The sequence below is a fragment of the Primulina tabacum genome, chromosome 14 (genome assembly GCF_025594145.1).
Source record: "Primulina tabacum isolate GXHZ01 chromosome 14, ASM2559414v2, whole genome shotgun sequence".
NCBI lineage: Eukaryota > Viridiplantae > Streptophyta > Magnoliopsida > Lamiales > Gesneriaceae > Primulina > Primulina tabacum.
In genome coordinates this window covers 27,277,567-27,292,261 of record NC_134563.1, presented here as the reverse complement: position 1 = coordinate 27,292,261, position 14,695 = coordinate 27,277,567, and the positions used below count along the sequence as shown (strand labels likewise).

The 14,695-nt window shown below is 35.5% G+C and overlaps 1 protein-coding gene across 7 annotated transcripts; it reads left to right on the top strand.

Moving 5' to 3' along the window:
- The first annotated feature begins 2,399 nt into the window (after positions 1-2,399).
- LOC142524861 (squamosa promoter-binding-like protein 16) lies at positions 2,400-5,931 on the top strand. 7 transcript variants are annotated; one of them, XM_075629002.1, is made up of 3 exons: positions 2,400-2,598; positions 3,759-4,067; positions 4,484-5,490. In XM_075629002.1, the coding sequence occupies exons 2-3, from the start codon at positions 3,865-3,867 to the stop codon at positions 5,250-5,252; spliced, it is 972 nt and encodes a 323-aa protein (XP_075485117.1). In that variant the 5' UTR covers positions 2,400-2,598; positions 3,759-3,864; the 3' UTR covers positions 5,253-5,490. The 7 variants fall into 7 exon arrangements, 6 of the variants coding, with proteins under 6 accessions (XP_075485117.1, XP_075485115.1, XP_075485113.1 ...); XR_012814975.1 differs by lacking the exon at positions 2,400-2,598 and adding an exon at positions 5,788-5,931 and having other exon boundaries at positions 2,785-4,067; positions 4,484-5,311; XM_075629000.1 differs by lacking the exon at positions 2,400-2,598 and adding an exon at positions 2,785-3,254 and having other exon boundaries at positions 3,750-4,067.
- Positions 5,932-14,695: the final 8,764 nt, after the last annotated feature.

The window sequence follows — 14,695 nt, the reverse complement described above, 5'->3', positions numbered from 1 at the left end:
TTCAAAAATATCTAAGCATCTCTATTTAATAATTATTACGAAGTGACATGTTTTTTTCCCATTTATATGTGTGTCTCATAGTCCAAATAACTGATGAAAACATCAATGGATAACATTAGGATGTAAGTATATTAGAAAAAGTCGAAAATTCTAACATAATTTCGTTGAACAAGGATCAAAGGCATTGAGGCGCTATTTTTAAGGCGCCCCAACGCTACCTGGATTTTCCAAGTAGAAGCCTCAGCGCCACAACGCAGCACTTGCTGCCTGGAAAATCCAGGCAATCCTTTAGGCGTCCAATCACTCCTGCTGCTGCTTGAGAGCATCAGTTTTCTCTTCAATATTTTTGTTTCGAATTTTTTTTAATCTGTATTTGCTTAATTTTCATTCGTTAAGTTTCAAACATGCAATAATATGTTCTTATAAACAAACGAAAATTTCATTTTCTTGTGGTGTAACCGTGTGAAGCATAACTTAAAAATAAAAAAATCACTAGACCAAACAGTTACTCTCCTTTTTTTTTCCCCGAAAATGAAGGGTTTACTCTTTTGGCGGGTTCTAATAAACAAAGAGTGATAGCTACATATACCTATCTCTTTTTCTTGCCACTCGTCTTGGGGTCTGTCCTTTTTATTATTTTTCTATTTTCTCCCCAATTAATTTATGTGTTGGGACTCATGATTTGGGATTATTTTAATCACTCGTTACAAGGTTATTAGCTTGAAAAGGAAGGTGAGTATACTAGTAAAACTGGTAAGCCTCCCTTTTTCTTGATTTATCATGTGTTTGGTAGACCAATAATCCACAACTTTGTAGAAAATATATATCCACTAACATATCCACTAACACCCCGTTTAAATCAGACAAGACAATATTTAAAATGATATAAACACTTACATTTACGTTTAATAAATATTCAATTATGTGTCTGAGTTGATAGAATAGCTAGGTGAGCTTTTGGCTAATTTTCAGAAGCTTGATTCCTTCTGTTAACATTTTTTCGGACGAACTTGTCACACGAACTTGTCCAATATGAATTATTTGAGTAACATGATTTACACACTATTGTACTTAATTTGAAAGTTTAATTAGTGAAACAGTTACCGTGAATTCTCATTTTATTAAAAAAATAATAATAAATGTTCAATCATTCTTGATATTTCGGTTCATCTTGTCCTTTTCCCCTCTCCTTTTCTTTCCTGTGATTCAGATGCGTACTTCAATTTAATTCTATGAATATTTCAAACATTCGTAGCAGTCTCACCATTGATATTTTTTGCAATCACAAATACAAATTTAAAAAATGCAGGTTCCATTTGGGTAAATAAAAATAAAACATTTTCATAAAAGTGTTTTTTACAAAAATTATATAAAAATATTAAAAATATTTTTAAAAATAAATATATGTTTGAATAACTATTTCATAATAAAATATTTTACAGTTAAAAATAGTTTAAAAGTTCTAAAAATATAAAAAATATTTTAATTATTTTAATAAAAATATAATAAAATATTTTACATTTTTTTATATATAAAAATCCTGTCCCAACACATACTTTAAGTTTTTAAGTTTATAAAATAATAAAAACATTTTTGAAATACTCGTCCATACATATATCATTTTCTGATTTCAGTTTTAAAATTGGAGTAGAAACCAACAAAATAAAGGTTTGATTCCAGTTTCTAAACGATTTAAAAAAAAAAAATCAAAATCAACTATAATTATACATGTAAAATGAATTGTATCACTTAATTTCTATAAGTTTTTATTTTGCACGTATTTTATTTTTTAGTAAAAATTATACAATATACTTTGAATATAAATATTGAATAATTAACTTTAGAGCAAGTTTAATTACTCATGATTTGTACAATTATTTCTTACCTGATGTCACCATAACCAATCGAACTGAAATTACATTTTATGTCAGAATTGGTTTCCACCTTTCATTGGAGTAAGAACCATCGTTTTTGGAATCGTAATCATGTAACTTTTAAATAGTCAATGAATTAAAGTGATAAAATATATACTCTAAATTTATTCTTATTTCGACAAAAACTTGTGTGAGACGATCTCACGAATCGTATTTGTGAGACGAATCTTTTATTTGGATAATAGATGAAAAACTATTACTTTTTACGCTAAGAATATTACTTTTTATTTTAAATATCGATAAGATTGACCCGTCTCACAGATAAGATCCGTGAGAATGTCTCACAAGTGGACTCACTCTTATACTTTTGCAAGTCACTCCATGTTATAAATAAATTGCACATTATTATGAATCGTTTGGAAAGAGGTGTTCTCTGTATCTCCTCTGATATAACACGCCAAAGTCGCTTGAGCTCAATTCTTGCACTTTTCTTGTTTCTCTCATGCTCCATAAACCTCCCCTACCCACTACGCCCCCCCCCCCCCCCCCCCCCCCCTCTGTTGATACTATAGACCCTCCTCTCTTTTCAAATACACAGTAATCCTATCTTACTTTTGCCAGTTGCCAACTTTACTGATCCCCTCTATAATGGAGTGATTGTCAGAGACTGAATGGCTGAGGAGACTGTGTCAGTCCTTTCCTTTTACACTTGTCTTTAAGTATCGTTGCACACTTCTTAAATATTTGGACCTATCCTTGATGGTTAGTTGATAATCTATTTGTTTCATTTTGTTGCTATGAGGTCTCAATTTATATTGCATTATTGCTTCACTTTTTTGGTTATACTTGGCATGGTTAAGTTTTTGATGGGCTTTTGGCTTGATTTCCGAGGTACAATTCCAGCTCTTTCCTTTGGGGTCCCTCTAAACTTCCTCATGTTCCAGTCTTTATCATTAACTTTAGCCCGCACAGAAAATTTTTTTATAAAAAAGAATTCTTGATATGTTTTTCACAAGTGGGTAGCTAAATTCGGTTAGGAATTTTTTATCTTACATTTTTATGTGAAATGTACTTATATGAAGCGGGTGTTAATGTTTTTCTACTGTTTCTAGTAATCCTGTTGTGACAGACAAAAGAAACGGTGAGCTTTCCCTTTTTTTTTTTTTTTCTTTTTCCCTGATTTAAATTGGGCTTTGATAGATTCATACAACTGTTGTTTTCCTCTCAGTGATTGAAATAAAGTGGAGAAATGAAATAAAGTGGAGAAAGGACGGCATAGATTTCAGGGCATGGTCTGGGATCTTTTTTCTTTCTTTTCAGAAACTGGTGTGAAGTGGGGCAATTTTGTTTTCGGTTACGTCGTTTCAATAAAGTTTTATCGTGAGTTTCTTGAATTATATTTTGAATCTGTTTAAAACTTCGTCTCTTCTTTAGAAGTCATTAATAGCAATTGGTTTCTTTCAAGTTGCTGTAGTTCTTGCTTGTGGATGGGGGAGGTTTTTTAAGATTGTGATGCACTTTCTTTTTTTTTTTCTCCTTAAAAATTCCATCTTTTATGGCTTCCGTGGATAAAATCTGAGTGAAACAGAAATTCGGAGAATCACCTTGTTTGATTTGGGATAATTGTCTCTGTATTGCCCCAAGAAAGTGGTGAAGTACTCAATTTTACGGTTTTATTTCTTGGGTTTTCATATGGACCTACGAAATAAGATGTACTGATAAATTGGTACGAAAATTAATGCTTTGCTATTATGCCGTTGGTTACTGAATTCTTTCCACAACCTGCATGACGTGAACTTGAAGATGGCTCATCTTATGCGAGAAGTATTTCTCAATTCTGAAGAGGGCCGGACTTTTCTTGAATTTTTTCCGCAGAATAGTTAGTCAAATTGGAGCGTGGAGATAGCAGGCAGCTAGTTCATTCAGTAACGTAGGTTTGAAATTTGGATGTTTGTAGTCTGAACGGATTTGGAACTCGCGGTGCCTTCCGATGGATTCGTCATCATTTCCTGGATCATCGAAAAGGGCCAAGGCTTCTGGAAGTAACACTCATTGCTTGGTTGATGGATGCAATGCAGATCTAAGCCTTTGTAGGGACTATCACCGGAGACACAAAGTCTGTGAGATTCATTCCAAGACCGCGAAGGTCACGATTGGCGGACGGGAGCAGCGGTTCTGCCAACAGTGCAGCAGGTAGCGTCGAAATCATGTTTTGTTCATTTCTGTGATCATGTATCGATTGAATCTTCGCATTTTCGAAGTCTTGAGTGCTTGGAGTGTTAATTTAATCAAAGGAAAAATCATATGGTTTCCACATTGGTATTGGGAAAAAAGTTACCTACTTATGTTAGATATACCAGGGTGTTGTGGATATTTGAAGGACATACAAGCCATTGAATTTAGTACAAGAACTAAATTTACATGCGATCGCAAGTGGATCAGTTGCAATGTGTGTACCTTGATCTTGCATTTTTTACAACTGCTGTGTTCACAAACATACAAATATTTGTGTGAGTCGGTTTTGGGATTCAAATTTGTGTGGTCGTCAAACTTTAACTATTCCCCGAACCTAGTTTAACTTTGGGACAAATCATGCATTGTTTTTGTAGGTTTCATTCGCTAGTAGAGTTTGACGAAGGGAAGCGAAGCTGCAGGAAACGACTTGATGGTCACAACCGGAGGCGAAGGAAACCTCAACCTGACACGCTCTCCCGAAGTTCTTCACTAATTTTCTCTACCTCTCCAGCCATTGACAGTGCAAGAATTCTTTCATTCGGAAGTCCACAGATACTTCGGAGCGCCGTTGTGAGCTCTTCCTGGGCTGGGGTTGCCAAAGCCGATAGCGATCTGATGCTCTACAACAATCAAAGACACCTGAACTATGTCGAGAGACAAAACTCGCTTCCTCAGTGTTCTGCTCATAGCTACAAGGGAGAGGTCAATCAACTCCCATGCATGCAGGGCAGGGACTGCTCGTTTCAAGAAACCTCCATCTGTCAGCCGTTTCTTGATCCGAATAATGTCTTGGGAAGTAGTACCAGCAACCAGAAAATGTTTTCTGATAGATTTAAACAAGTTGTTGACTCTGATCGTGCTCTCTCTCTTCTGTCATCGGCACCTTCTATAACTCGGGAGTTCGGTCTGAACCATGTTGACCACTCAGAACCACTCCCCCAGTCACATCCGTTAGTTCACAACTTGCACTACAATGGCTCAAGTCATTTTGCGTTCGGCCAAGACAGTAAGCCAATTGTGTCTGTCACAGAATCTCATGGTAGCAGTGCCTCTGCTTTACATTTCTCTGAATTGATTCACCATGCTCCGGAGGGATCGTCTACTAGTGGATCCCATCAAACTCGCACATTCATGTGGGAGTAGTCTTAGCCCGTCAGTTTTTCAACAAAATGAATATGTTGGTATTCCAAGGATTCTGAAATGTTGTAGTGATAGAATATTTCTCCCTAGAGGGGTGAAGTAACTCTTATACCCCCATATACCTCTTCACTATTTGTTCTATGCTTTTACTTTTGATGTGAAAACTGAGTCACTTTGACCCAACTATGTCTGTGGATATATATCGGCATGTTTCTTGCGTGGAACTACTGATTCTTGGTTACTTGCTACTAGCAAAATTTGAGAAAGATAATTGGTTTCGGATTGTATTACATGGAAAGAGCGAAGTTCCATGGATATATGGGCGGTGTGTGCTTGAGCTCGATCTATGTAAACATATATGAAGTGTTGGAGTCAAAAATTGAATCTCAATAGAGAGTCGTGTTTTTGTGGGTAAAAATTTGAAAGTAAGAGGAGCTAATTGCTCCCTCGGCTCTACTCTGCATATCTGAGCCTTTTCACTTGTTATTGGTGAAACAATCTTTGGCCATTGTTTTTTCAATGGTTTTCTTGAAAAAAGTGAATCAAGATTGAAACCCAAAATCAATTATAATGAACTTCTACCGATTGTGTTCTTGCTCAAACAGCAACCAAATTCGAATGATCAGAAATCGGAATCAAATTTATGTCCAAGTGATTATAATTCAGTTTCACCTTTTGTTGGAATCAGATCTGTTTGTTCAAAACGAGTCAAGCTAAATTAGATTTGGTTTATTAGTCTATACCTCCATTATTATCTACGGTATAACCATAAACATATCTTCCAAAGTGGGCAAATCCAATTAAATATATACACAAGAATATATCCAATACACACAGATTCATTTCTATCTCAAACCTGGTAGCCCACTCGAAAAAACAACTCTCCAAGCATTATTCCTTTGCTATTAATTATATTTCTAGCTTCTATATATTTAGATTGGCACTCATAGCCAGACTGGCAACACAGGCCTAAAGTTTTGAATAATTTCATCAAAAATGGAAGCCGCTAGCCATAAACAAGGAGGTTCAATGAAAAGCAAACTCATAACGTCTTTCTATCGCACGGCTAAGCCACCCTCAGCCACCCAATACACCACTGCCGCCGTTGTTAGGCCTGCCGCGTTGGTGAAGACGACAGTATCATTTAAGAATCAAGAGGGGAGATTTTGTGGCTCCGATGGGTATATTCACGGCCAAAACAGCTGCGGTGGGGATGACCATGTGGACAACAAAGCTACAAGTTATATTTCTCATGTCAAAGAGAGGCTCAAACTTGAAGAATCGAATTTATTATTGAAGGAGAAAAATCATGTGGTCGATTATTAAGTATGGTTTTGGTTTTTTCTGGTCTTCAATCCTCGTATGAATTGAAAATTTAATCTTATTTTGGTGTGTTTTGTTGGGATATATGGATCTTGTGTTTCTCAAGCGTGTATAGAAACGTGTACCATAAAATATCAAATAAGTACACAGTGACATAAAATGATATTGCCCAAGTGTATTAAAGAATGTTTTGTAACAACTTTAGAAAAAATATATCACAAATAATTTATAGTATGTGTCTTGTGAGACAGTCTCACGAATCTTTATATGTGAGACGGGTCAATCCTATCGATGTTCACAATAAAAATTAATTCTCTTAGCATAAAAAAGTAATATTTTTTCATGTATGAGCCAAATAAGAGATCCGTCTCACAAAATATGATTCGTGAAATCGTATGACATAAGTTTTTGTCAATAATTTGTACCAAAGGACATACATACGTGCAGCTAAAGCCTAGCTCGTCAGCAAAAGTACTCGGCTTGACTTATGAGCAACAAAGCCCAAACTAGAGTCCAATTTAAAATATTATGATTGTATCTAATTTTTTTCTCAGTTCTAAAGGATTTGCAAAAGATTTTTTTCGTTATGTTTTATAAGTTCGTAACCTTAGTTTAAACGGAAAAAAGTCATTTATGTCCTGTAACTTGACTTTTTTTTTGGGTCCCCTAACTAGTGAAACTTTGGTCTTAGTGTAGCAGCTTTTTATTTTTTGGTTATTCTAGTAATCTTTCATCAGAAATTGAGATGATATCAGAAATTGTTCACGTGGAGTCGATAAATCACTGACATGACATCATAAGTTAGAGTCCTACATCACGTCAGTATTATAAGGAAACAGACAAACATACGATACAATTGCCTTTTCTTGGATGAAATGAAAAAAGGTATCTTTCATTTTTTGTGTGTTTCCGAAGAACTCTCCTCAAACTAGTGTATACTAGTTGGTTATTTTCCCCTAGTTTCAAATAGGACGATGACAATATATATGTCTTATTTTATGTAGTTGTGTGAACTTTATTTATCCTTTATTGTCGGGAAGACACGCCGGAAATGAACAGCCAAACTTACATTAGAGGTAGTTCAAATTTTGAGATGGTATGTCAAGAAAATCCTTAATTTCACCCAGCACTTCATGCAGACAGTCCGACCATAGAATATAGACCTAATTTTCCGGTTCTTTTAGCATATCATCTGGTTCTGTCGTCTACACGACACTCAATTTTTTGACTCTCTTTGTATCTCGGCCACATTTAGACTATGAATTTACTATTTGAAAAATACAATATATACATGTCAGATTGCGTAAGACAAGATGATTTCAACATGTTTATAATCATGTTTATTATCACCATGATCATAAAAATCATCACCATGATCATAAAAATTGCAACAAAATCAAGATTAAATCATGTTTATTATCACCAGTGATCATAAAAATGTTCGCATAAATAAATATATACACAAAAATAAAAGTAGTGTTTGTAATCACTTAAAAAAGTTACTCTTGTCTTTTGGCCTAAGAATATCAGTTTCGAGTGTATCTTAAACACATTTTTTGTTAATTTCTGCTTAATTTAATTAAAATCTTAAAGCTGGTGGGATGTTGATTCTACTTCTATAAAATGGTTATATAATAAAAATTTAGTATTATAATTAATTATTTATCAAACACTACCTACGTCTGATTTTCAATTTTTCACTTTTGTTTTAAAACACTACACACTTTTGATTTTTCCAAATTTCAGGCTTATGTAATGTGGAGAATTTACGAAGAAGTGATTTAGTTTATGGCGATATATAATGTTTGCATTATGTATTTGTATAACAAGTATATTACACTAGTGCTTGATCATTTTACTTGCAAAACCTTAAAGATCTAATTTTTGGGGGAAAAAACTCAGAGGGCAAGATGATGGATGTATTTACCAAAGAGTTGAGTACATTGGAGACAAGAAGAATATAAAACAGGGGATGTTTTCTTGTATTATAGTTCCATGCAGTTAATATAAAGGTTTGCACCTCAACTACATCCCAACATTTGGCAGTTGGCACCCCATAAATGATCGTGCCATGTTTCTGTTCTAAATAATTGAGAATAAATATTTGTTTCTGACTTCACCACTTTTTGGCAAATTCATTCGTCTTGATTTATTTGATGTAATAACTAAATAATATATCGTTAGATAGTTTGAGCTTCGATCACACTGGCATATGAGGAGAAGTGAAAAAAAAGAAGAAAAATTAAAAAAACAATAAAACTGGATTAGAATCAGAGTAATTTTAAATTGAGGCTCGTGTAAGATAAACATATTGTTTGCATAACATTCTTGTGATGCAGGCATGCCAAATGTAAAAATGTATCAACTTGTGTAAAAATAATGAAATCCCATAAGCGTCATTTGATATATTAAAACAGTTTTGAATGAATGAGCTTTCTTATCTAATATGCTTCTTTTATTCTTCTTTTCGGACTTGATTAAAATTTGAGCTTCTTCAACTATAGGCCTACATAAAATATAGCCCCAATAAATGCGCCCGAAAACATTGACTCATTGAGCCAAAATGTTTGTATATATACCCATTTGCAATTTATCCATTTGTAACAGCCTAAAACTGCTTTATGACTTGGATCACTTGTTATGGGTAGTAGAATGTACACAACCCATTTCCCCCATTATAATTCAAATTATAAATTCCCGCTCACCTTCATATTCATAGAAGTTCCCTCCTGCTCTTCTTCTTCCATAAGTACCCCTAATCTCAACCGGATACCCAAAATGATTCCTTTATTTTTTTGTCACGGTCTTATGTGTAGCGCCTCCAACAAAAATAACGCCATGGTCCAAAATTTCTGATGCGATTCTTCAATCACGAAAAGCAAATGCGTTAAAAAATGGAGTCGCGCACTCGATTCGATGAAACAAAGAACGAACGGCGTATTTCCCCGATCTTTTTGAAACAAATAATTGTTGTAATATTCACCTCTAAATTACGAAGAACTTGGCAACAAATATTAACCAAGATAACAATCGATCTCAAACGAACTTTCAAAGAACTCGTCTTTGACAATCCGAGTGAAAAACAATCGACAAACGCCACAAAGTGTTAAACTTTGATAAATGTAATTTGAGAAACATACAAAGGTGTATACAAAGCCAAGCTTTGAAATTGAGAGAAAAACTCAATCAATATATTAAAACTCAATGTTCATTGTTTACAATGAATAAAATTTGTGTATATATTGTTTCCAAATCTAAATTATAACAGAATCTAGTTACCAAATTAACTAGGTATCACTCCCCGAGATCGGGGTTAGTCGACACCGGCGTTACTCAACAATCACATAATCGTCAAACAACACGCCTCACAGTACAGTATATACGAAAACCAGTTTATTTCTCATAATCAACAAAATGATCTTCATTACAACTTAAATACCAAAATAAACAGATTAAAATTTTTTTATTAGTGCGGAAGCGATAAACATAAACTAAACCTTAAAACTTCTGCAATAACTCGAGATCTTCTACCATCCCCAAAATTGCTCTTGCTCCTCTTCTTCCATTTGCTCTTCGTTTTTATCTAGGTGAGGAGAAAGTAAGGGGTGAGTATTTTGGGAAATACTCAGCAAGTGGGGGGAGGGGGGGGGGGGGGGGCGTTCGAGACATGAAGCAAAATATATATATATACTTGAATTCCAATTTTTCATAGCATATCGTAACTTGAATAATAACAAATACTGATACTTCATAATCATAACATGTTATCACATATCATACTCGTATATCATACTTGTTTATCACTGAAAGTCTTCTCATTTCCATGGTTTTCTGATATCAGTCTCATATATGTTAATCCTCTAAAGAGTGGGGCCATGTCCAATATGTTAATCATCTGTGGAGTGAGGCCGTACAAAATTTACCATCCCACCGTACAAGGATCATAGTTCTGAAATCTTTTTCACATATCCAATTAAATCCTAAAAGTGCTTTGAACATATAATTTGACAAATCTTGAAGAAAATATATCATGAACAAGGAATTATGCTCGAACGAACTTTCAAAAACTGAAGGGAGATTCATATACAAATTATAATTTCTTTAAACGCAAGCACACTGCAAAGAATAAGTGTGGCAAACAAAGACCCACTTACGAAAGAATATATACATATCAAAGACCCACTTACGAAGGACAAGTGTGCAAATTATATGAAGGATCGTTTGCAGAGCACCTTGTGGTGCTTCAAACAAAATATTCTCCAAGAGCTGCAATAGCTCGTGTTCTAAGAATGTGTACATCGATGAATTAGATCGAGTTTAGTGTAGAACCAAGCAGAAAACACTCAAAATAATCATTCGTTAAGAAACACTAGTATATTTGTATATCTTGTGTAACTGAATAACCAAAAGACTAGATTAGTTTTTGCATTCATTTATTCAGTTATGGTGAGAACTGAACTAACGGATGCTCTAACTAGTTAAATCAGTTTGAAAACAATAGTTAAAACATTAAATACACAAGATATGTTTATGGATATTCGGAGACTTCAAGTGCTCATACGTAACCCTTCTACCACCTCGGGTAGAATTCACTAGAAGACTTTGATCGATACAAATACTTGTACAAATCCACCAAACTAGGACTTACCCACTGCCTAACTGAACTCCTAGACTAAACTGAAGGCAACACCTTCTAGTCAACACTTCTTTAATGTCTATGTGAGAAAGACTAGATACACAAGTTTAATGTCTTTGTGCAAGACTATATTTCTGTGGTGGTGTGTGTGAGAACTGATCTCTGAAAACTACCAGAAAGTGTTCTCACACACTGAGGAAAAATTGTTCTAAACTAAAGCTGATAACATGTTTAAGTGTTCCCTCAACTGGGCTGAATGCTTCTCTCTTTAAGCTGATATGACTTTGAAGCGTGCCCTTTTCTTTTCTCTCTTGTGTTGTCTATGTCTTCACTGATCTTCACCTTCTATTTATAGGCGCGAAGTTTGATTGTACAGTGAAACTCAATTATTGTATCCGTTGTATTTTGAATCTGTTCCTCGAAATTTGTCTTGTTCTTTCTGGAACACTTTTGTCTTTAAGCTCTGATGCAACGTCCATTATTGTCCTTTGACTGGACAAATGTTTTTGTACCTTTGCTCACAACTGTATTCCACTTAGTTCAGCTTGTCTTGATCTGCAACCGATTGCTCATAACTGATGTTCTGAACTGGTCAGTTGAACTGGTCTTCAGTTGGGCTGGTGAAAAACAAGTGTGCAAATTATAGTATAAAAAAAACCCACTTACCTTGAATAATTAGAAAAATATGAGAACTGGTGATGATAGGATTTCGAAACTGAGTCTGGATCTGTACAACTACAGAGTTTCGATACTCGACACACTAAGAGAGCAAAGTCTCTAAAATTCCTAGGGAGAACCAGAGAGGAAATTTCAAAAATGTGGATGTGTGAATTTCTAGTGGCATGAATCTCTTATTTATAGGGGTTAGCTGCTATCCTGATCGTGTATTATCCTCGCGTTTGAACTTTGAATCAAACTTTAAATTTAGGATAATTATCATTTATTATCCATGATACTGGATAATTTCGAAATCTATATTTCATTGGATATATTTTCGAAATATTCTCTTATCCAAGCATACGAAATTTCAAATTTTGTGGTAAATTATCTAAAAAATAATACTCTTGATTTTCCCTAAAATTCTGGTAGGCAAACTCTTAAATTTTCCCATACCTGTATTTTTTTATCGTGCAAAATTTTTCATATCTCCATAATTTCGAAAATCCTAATTAAATACTCCAATATTTCGAAATTTAGGGATCATATTATCCTCAAATCTTATATCTTTATCTGATAGCAATATCATTTCAAATCATAGATCTTTATCTAGTATCAATATCATATCAAATCTTAGATACTTATCTGGTATCAATATCCTATCAAATCTTAGATCTTTATCTGGTATCAATATCATATCAAATCTTAGATATTGGTTTATTTATAACAAAATTAGTCTTATCATCAAAATTCTTATCTCCGGAGAAAAATCGGGGTTTCACATCCCTCCCACCTTATTGGAAGTTTCGTCCTCAAAAGTTGGGTTGACTTGATCTTTGAATATAAGAATATTCTTCTCGCATTCTTTCTCCCACGTGGCTTCCTTTCTACGTAAGTATACTGTTGTATCTTGACATAGGGGATGGGGCGTCGTCTTAGTCCTACAATCTCAATGAATCTCAAATAATCTTACTTATAGGTGTTATCATTCTAAAAAGCTCAACTAAGTCTCCGGCTCATGTCCTACTTTATTAGCAAATCTTAGATATGAAAGAGTGTGTAGCGCTACAATAATACGTAGGTAGGAACTTGTACATTAGATTGGTACCTGACATGATGTCGTTTGTGTCGTCTGCTTCTTCTTTCGTTATGGCAAACACATTGGTTTTTGGTTTGTTTTATTTTGGCTTGTTGGGATTTTCTACCGCTTTTGGCCCGGTTCCTATATTGGGTCCGACTGTCGTGTTGGCGGCTACAGGACAATTTACGATGCGGTGTCCTGGCTTCCCACAACTGAAGCAAGTTCCACTTACTCGATGGTACTCTCCTCTGTGTCGGAGATGACAGGTGGGGCACTGCCTAATTTCTGAGTGGTTTGTGGTGTACAAAGGTCCATCGAATTGTTTGTCGGACTAGTTTTGCCTCTTAAATTTCTGTTCGTTCTGAGACGGTTGGCCATTAAAGGGTATCTTGTTCTTGTTTTCCCCTTCCCTTCGCCGAATGTCTGTCTCAACTTGGATAGCTACACCCATCAAATCTGCAAAATCGGTTGGCTGATAAACCGTAAAGCTGACTAGATTCGACTATTAAGCCCTTTCTTGAAGCGATGCAATTTCAGGACCTCATCTGCCATGATCGTTGGGGCATAAGTTCCTAGCGCATTGAAATAAGAGGTGTATTCTACCACCGACATCTCCGAAGTCTGGACAAAATTCTCAAATTCACTGGGCTTTTGCATTTTAACTTCTGCTGGATAGTATTGCCTAAGGAAAGAATCCTTAAACTGTTGCCACGTTATTGCTCCTGTAGCAGTCATGGCAGGTGAAACTGCTTCCCACCACTTACTCTCTTTGTCCTCCAGAAAAGGTACAATCACGTCCACTTTGAGTATCTCAGGGATTTCGAGTAGTCGTAGTTCAGTCTCTACATTTTGTATCCAACTCTGGGCTGCTTCAGGATCTGAATCACCCACAAATATTAGGCATCTATTCTTTCGTAGAGATTCGTAGTGGAATTTTATTCTATTTGGTGGTGGTGGAGGTGGTGGGCGATTGGCATTCGGTTCCCCAACACTTGTAGTGTTGTTGCTAATATCGTGGTGATGGCCATGAGATCAGCTCGGCTCAGGTTGACTGCTGGCGGGGGTCTATCCTCCTCTGTCATCACGGTTGGTATTAGCATGGCGCGGGTTGCGATTTTGTCTCGGGGGTCTGCCGACCATTTCCTATGATTGAAATTTCTAAGAATTTGTTGTAACAACAAGGATAATGCGATAATAATGGCTCAATTACGAAATGATCCAAGGAATAAATCAAATAATTTTTTTATTGAATTCAATTGAAGGAAATACCGATCAAAGTCTTCGAAATGGAAAAGAAAGCAAGAAAAGCAATTGGATTACAAATCCTTATTACAACTAGTGACTCTAATGCTCAATCGTCTACAATTTCGCCGTCTCCCACGGCCTCATCCTCCATTGGGCCTTCTATTGGTTATATTTCGAGCTGAACATTGATGAGGACTTCCTCCAGCTGATGGAACTCGTTGACGAGCTGTTCATGGTGTAGGGTTAAGTTATGCACGGACATTTGCAGTTTCTGGATAGTAGCTGCATCTTGATTATGACGTTGCACTGCCGTAAAGTAGATTTGTTCTCTTTGAGCCTTAAGCTCCGCTATCTCGGCCTGAGCAGCTACTTGGATTTATTTGGTCGCATCAAGCTCCTGTTCTGCCTGCTCATAGTAGTGAGTAAACCTCTGGACATCTGACTGGAGGTTCTCTTTCTGCTCCTATAAGTCGTGTCTTGTGGCTAGAAGGTTATTCAAATCCC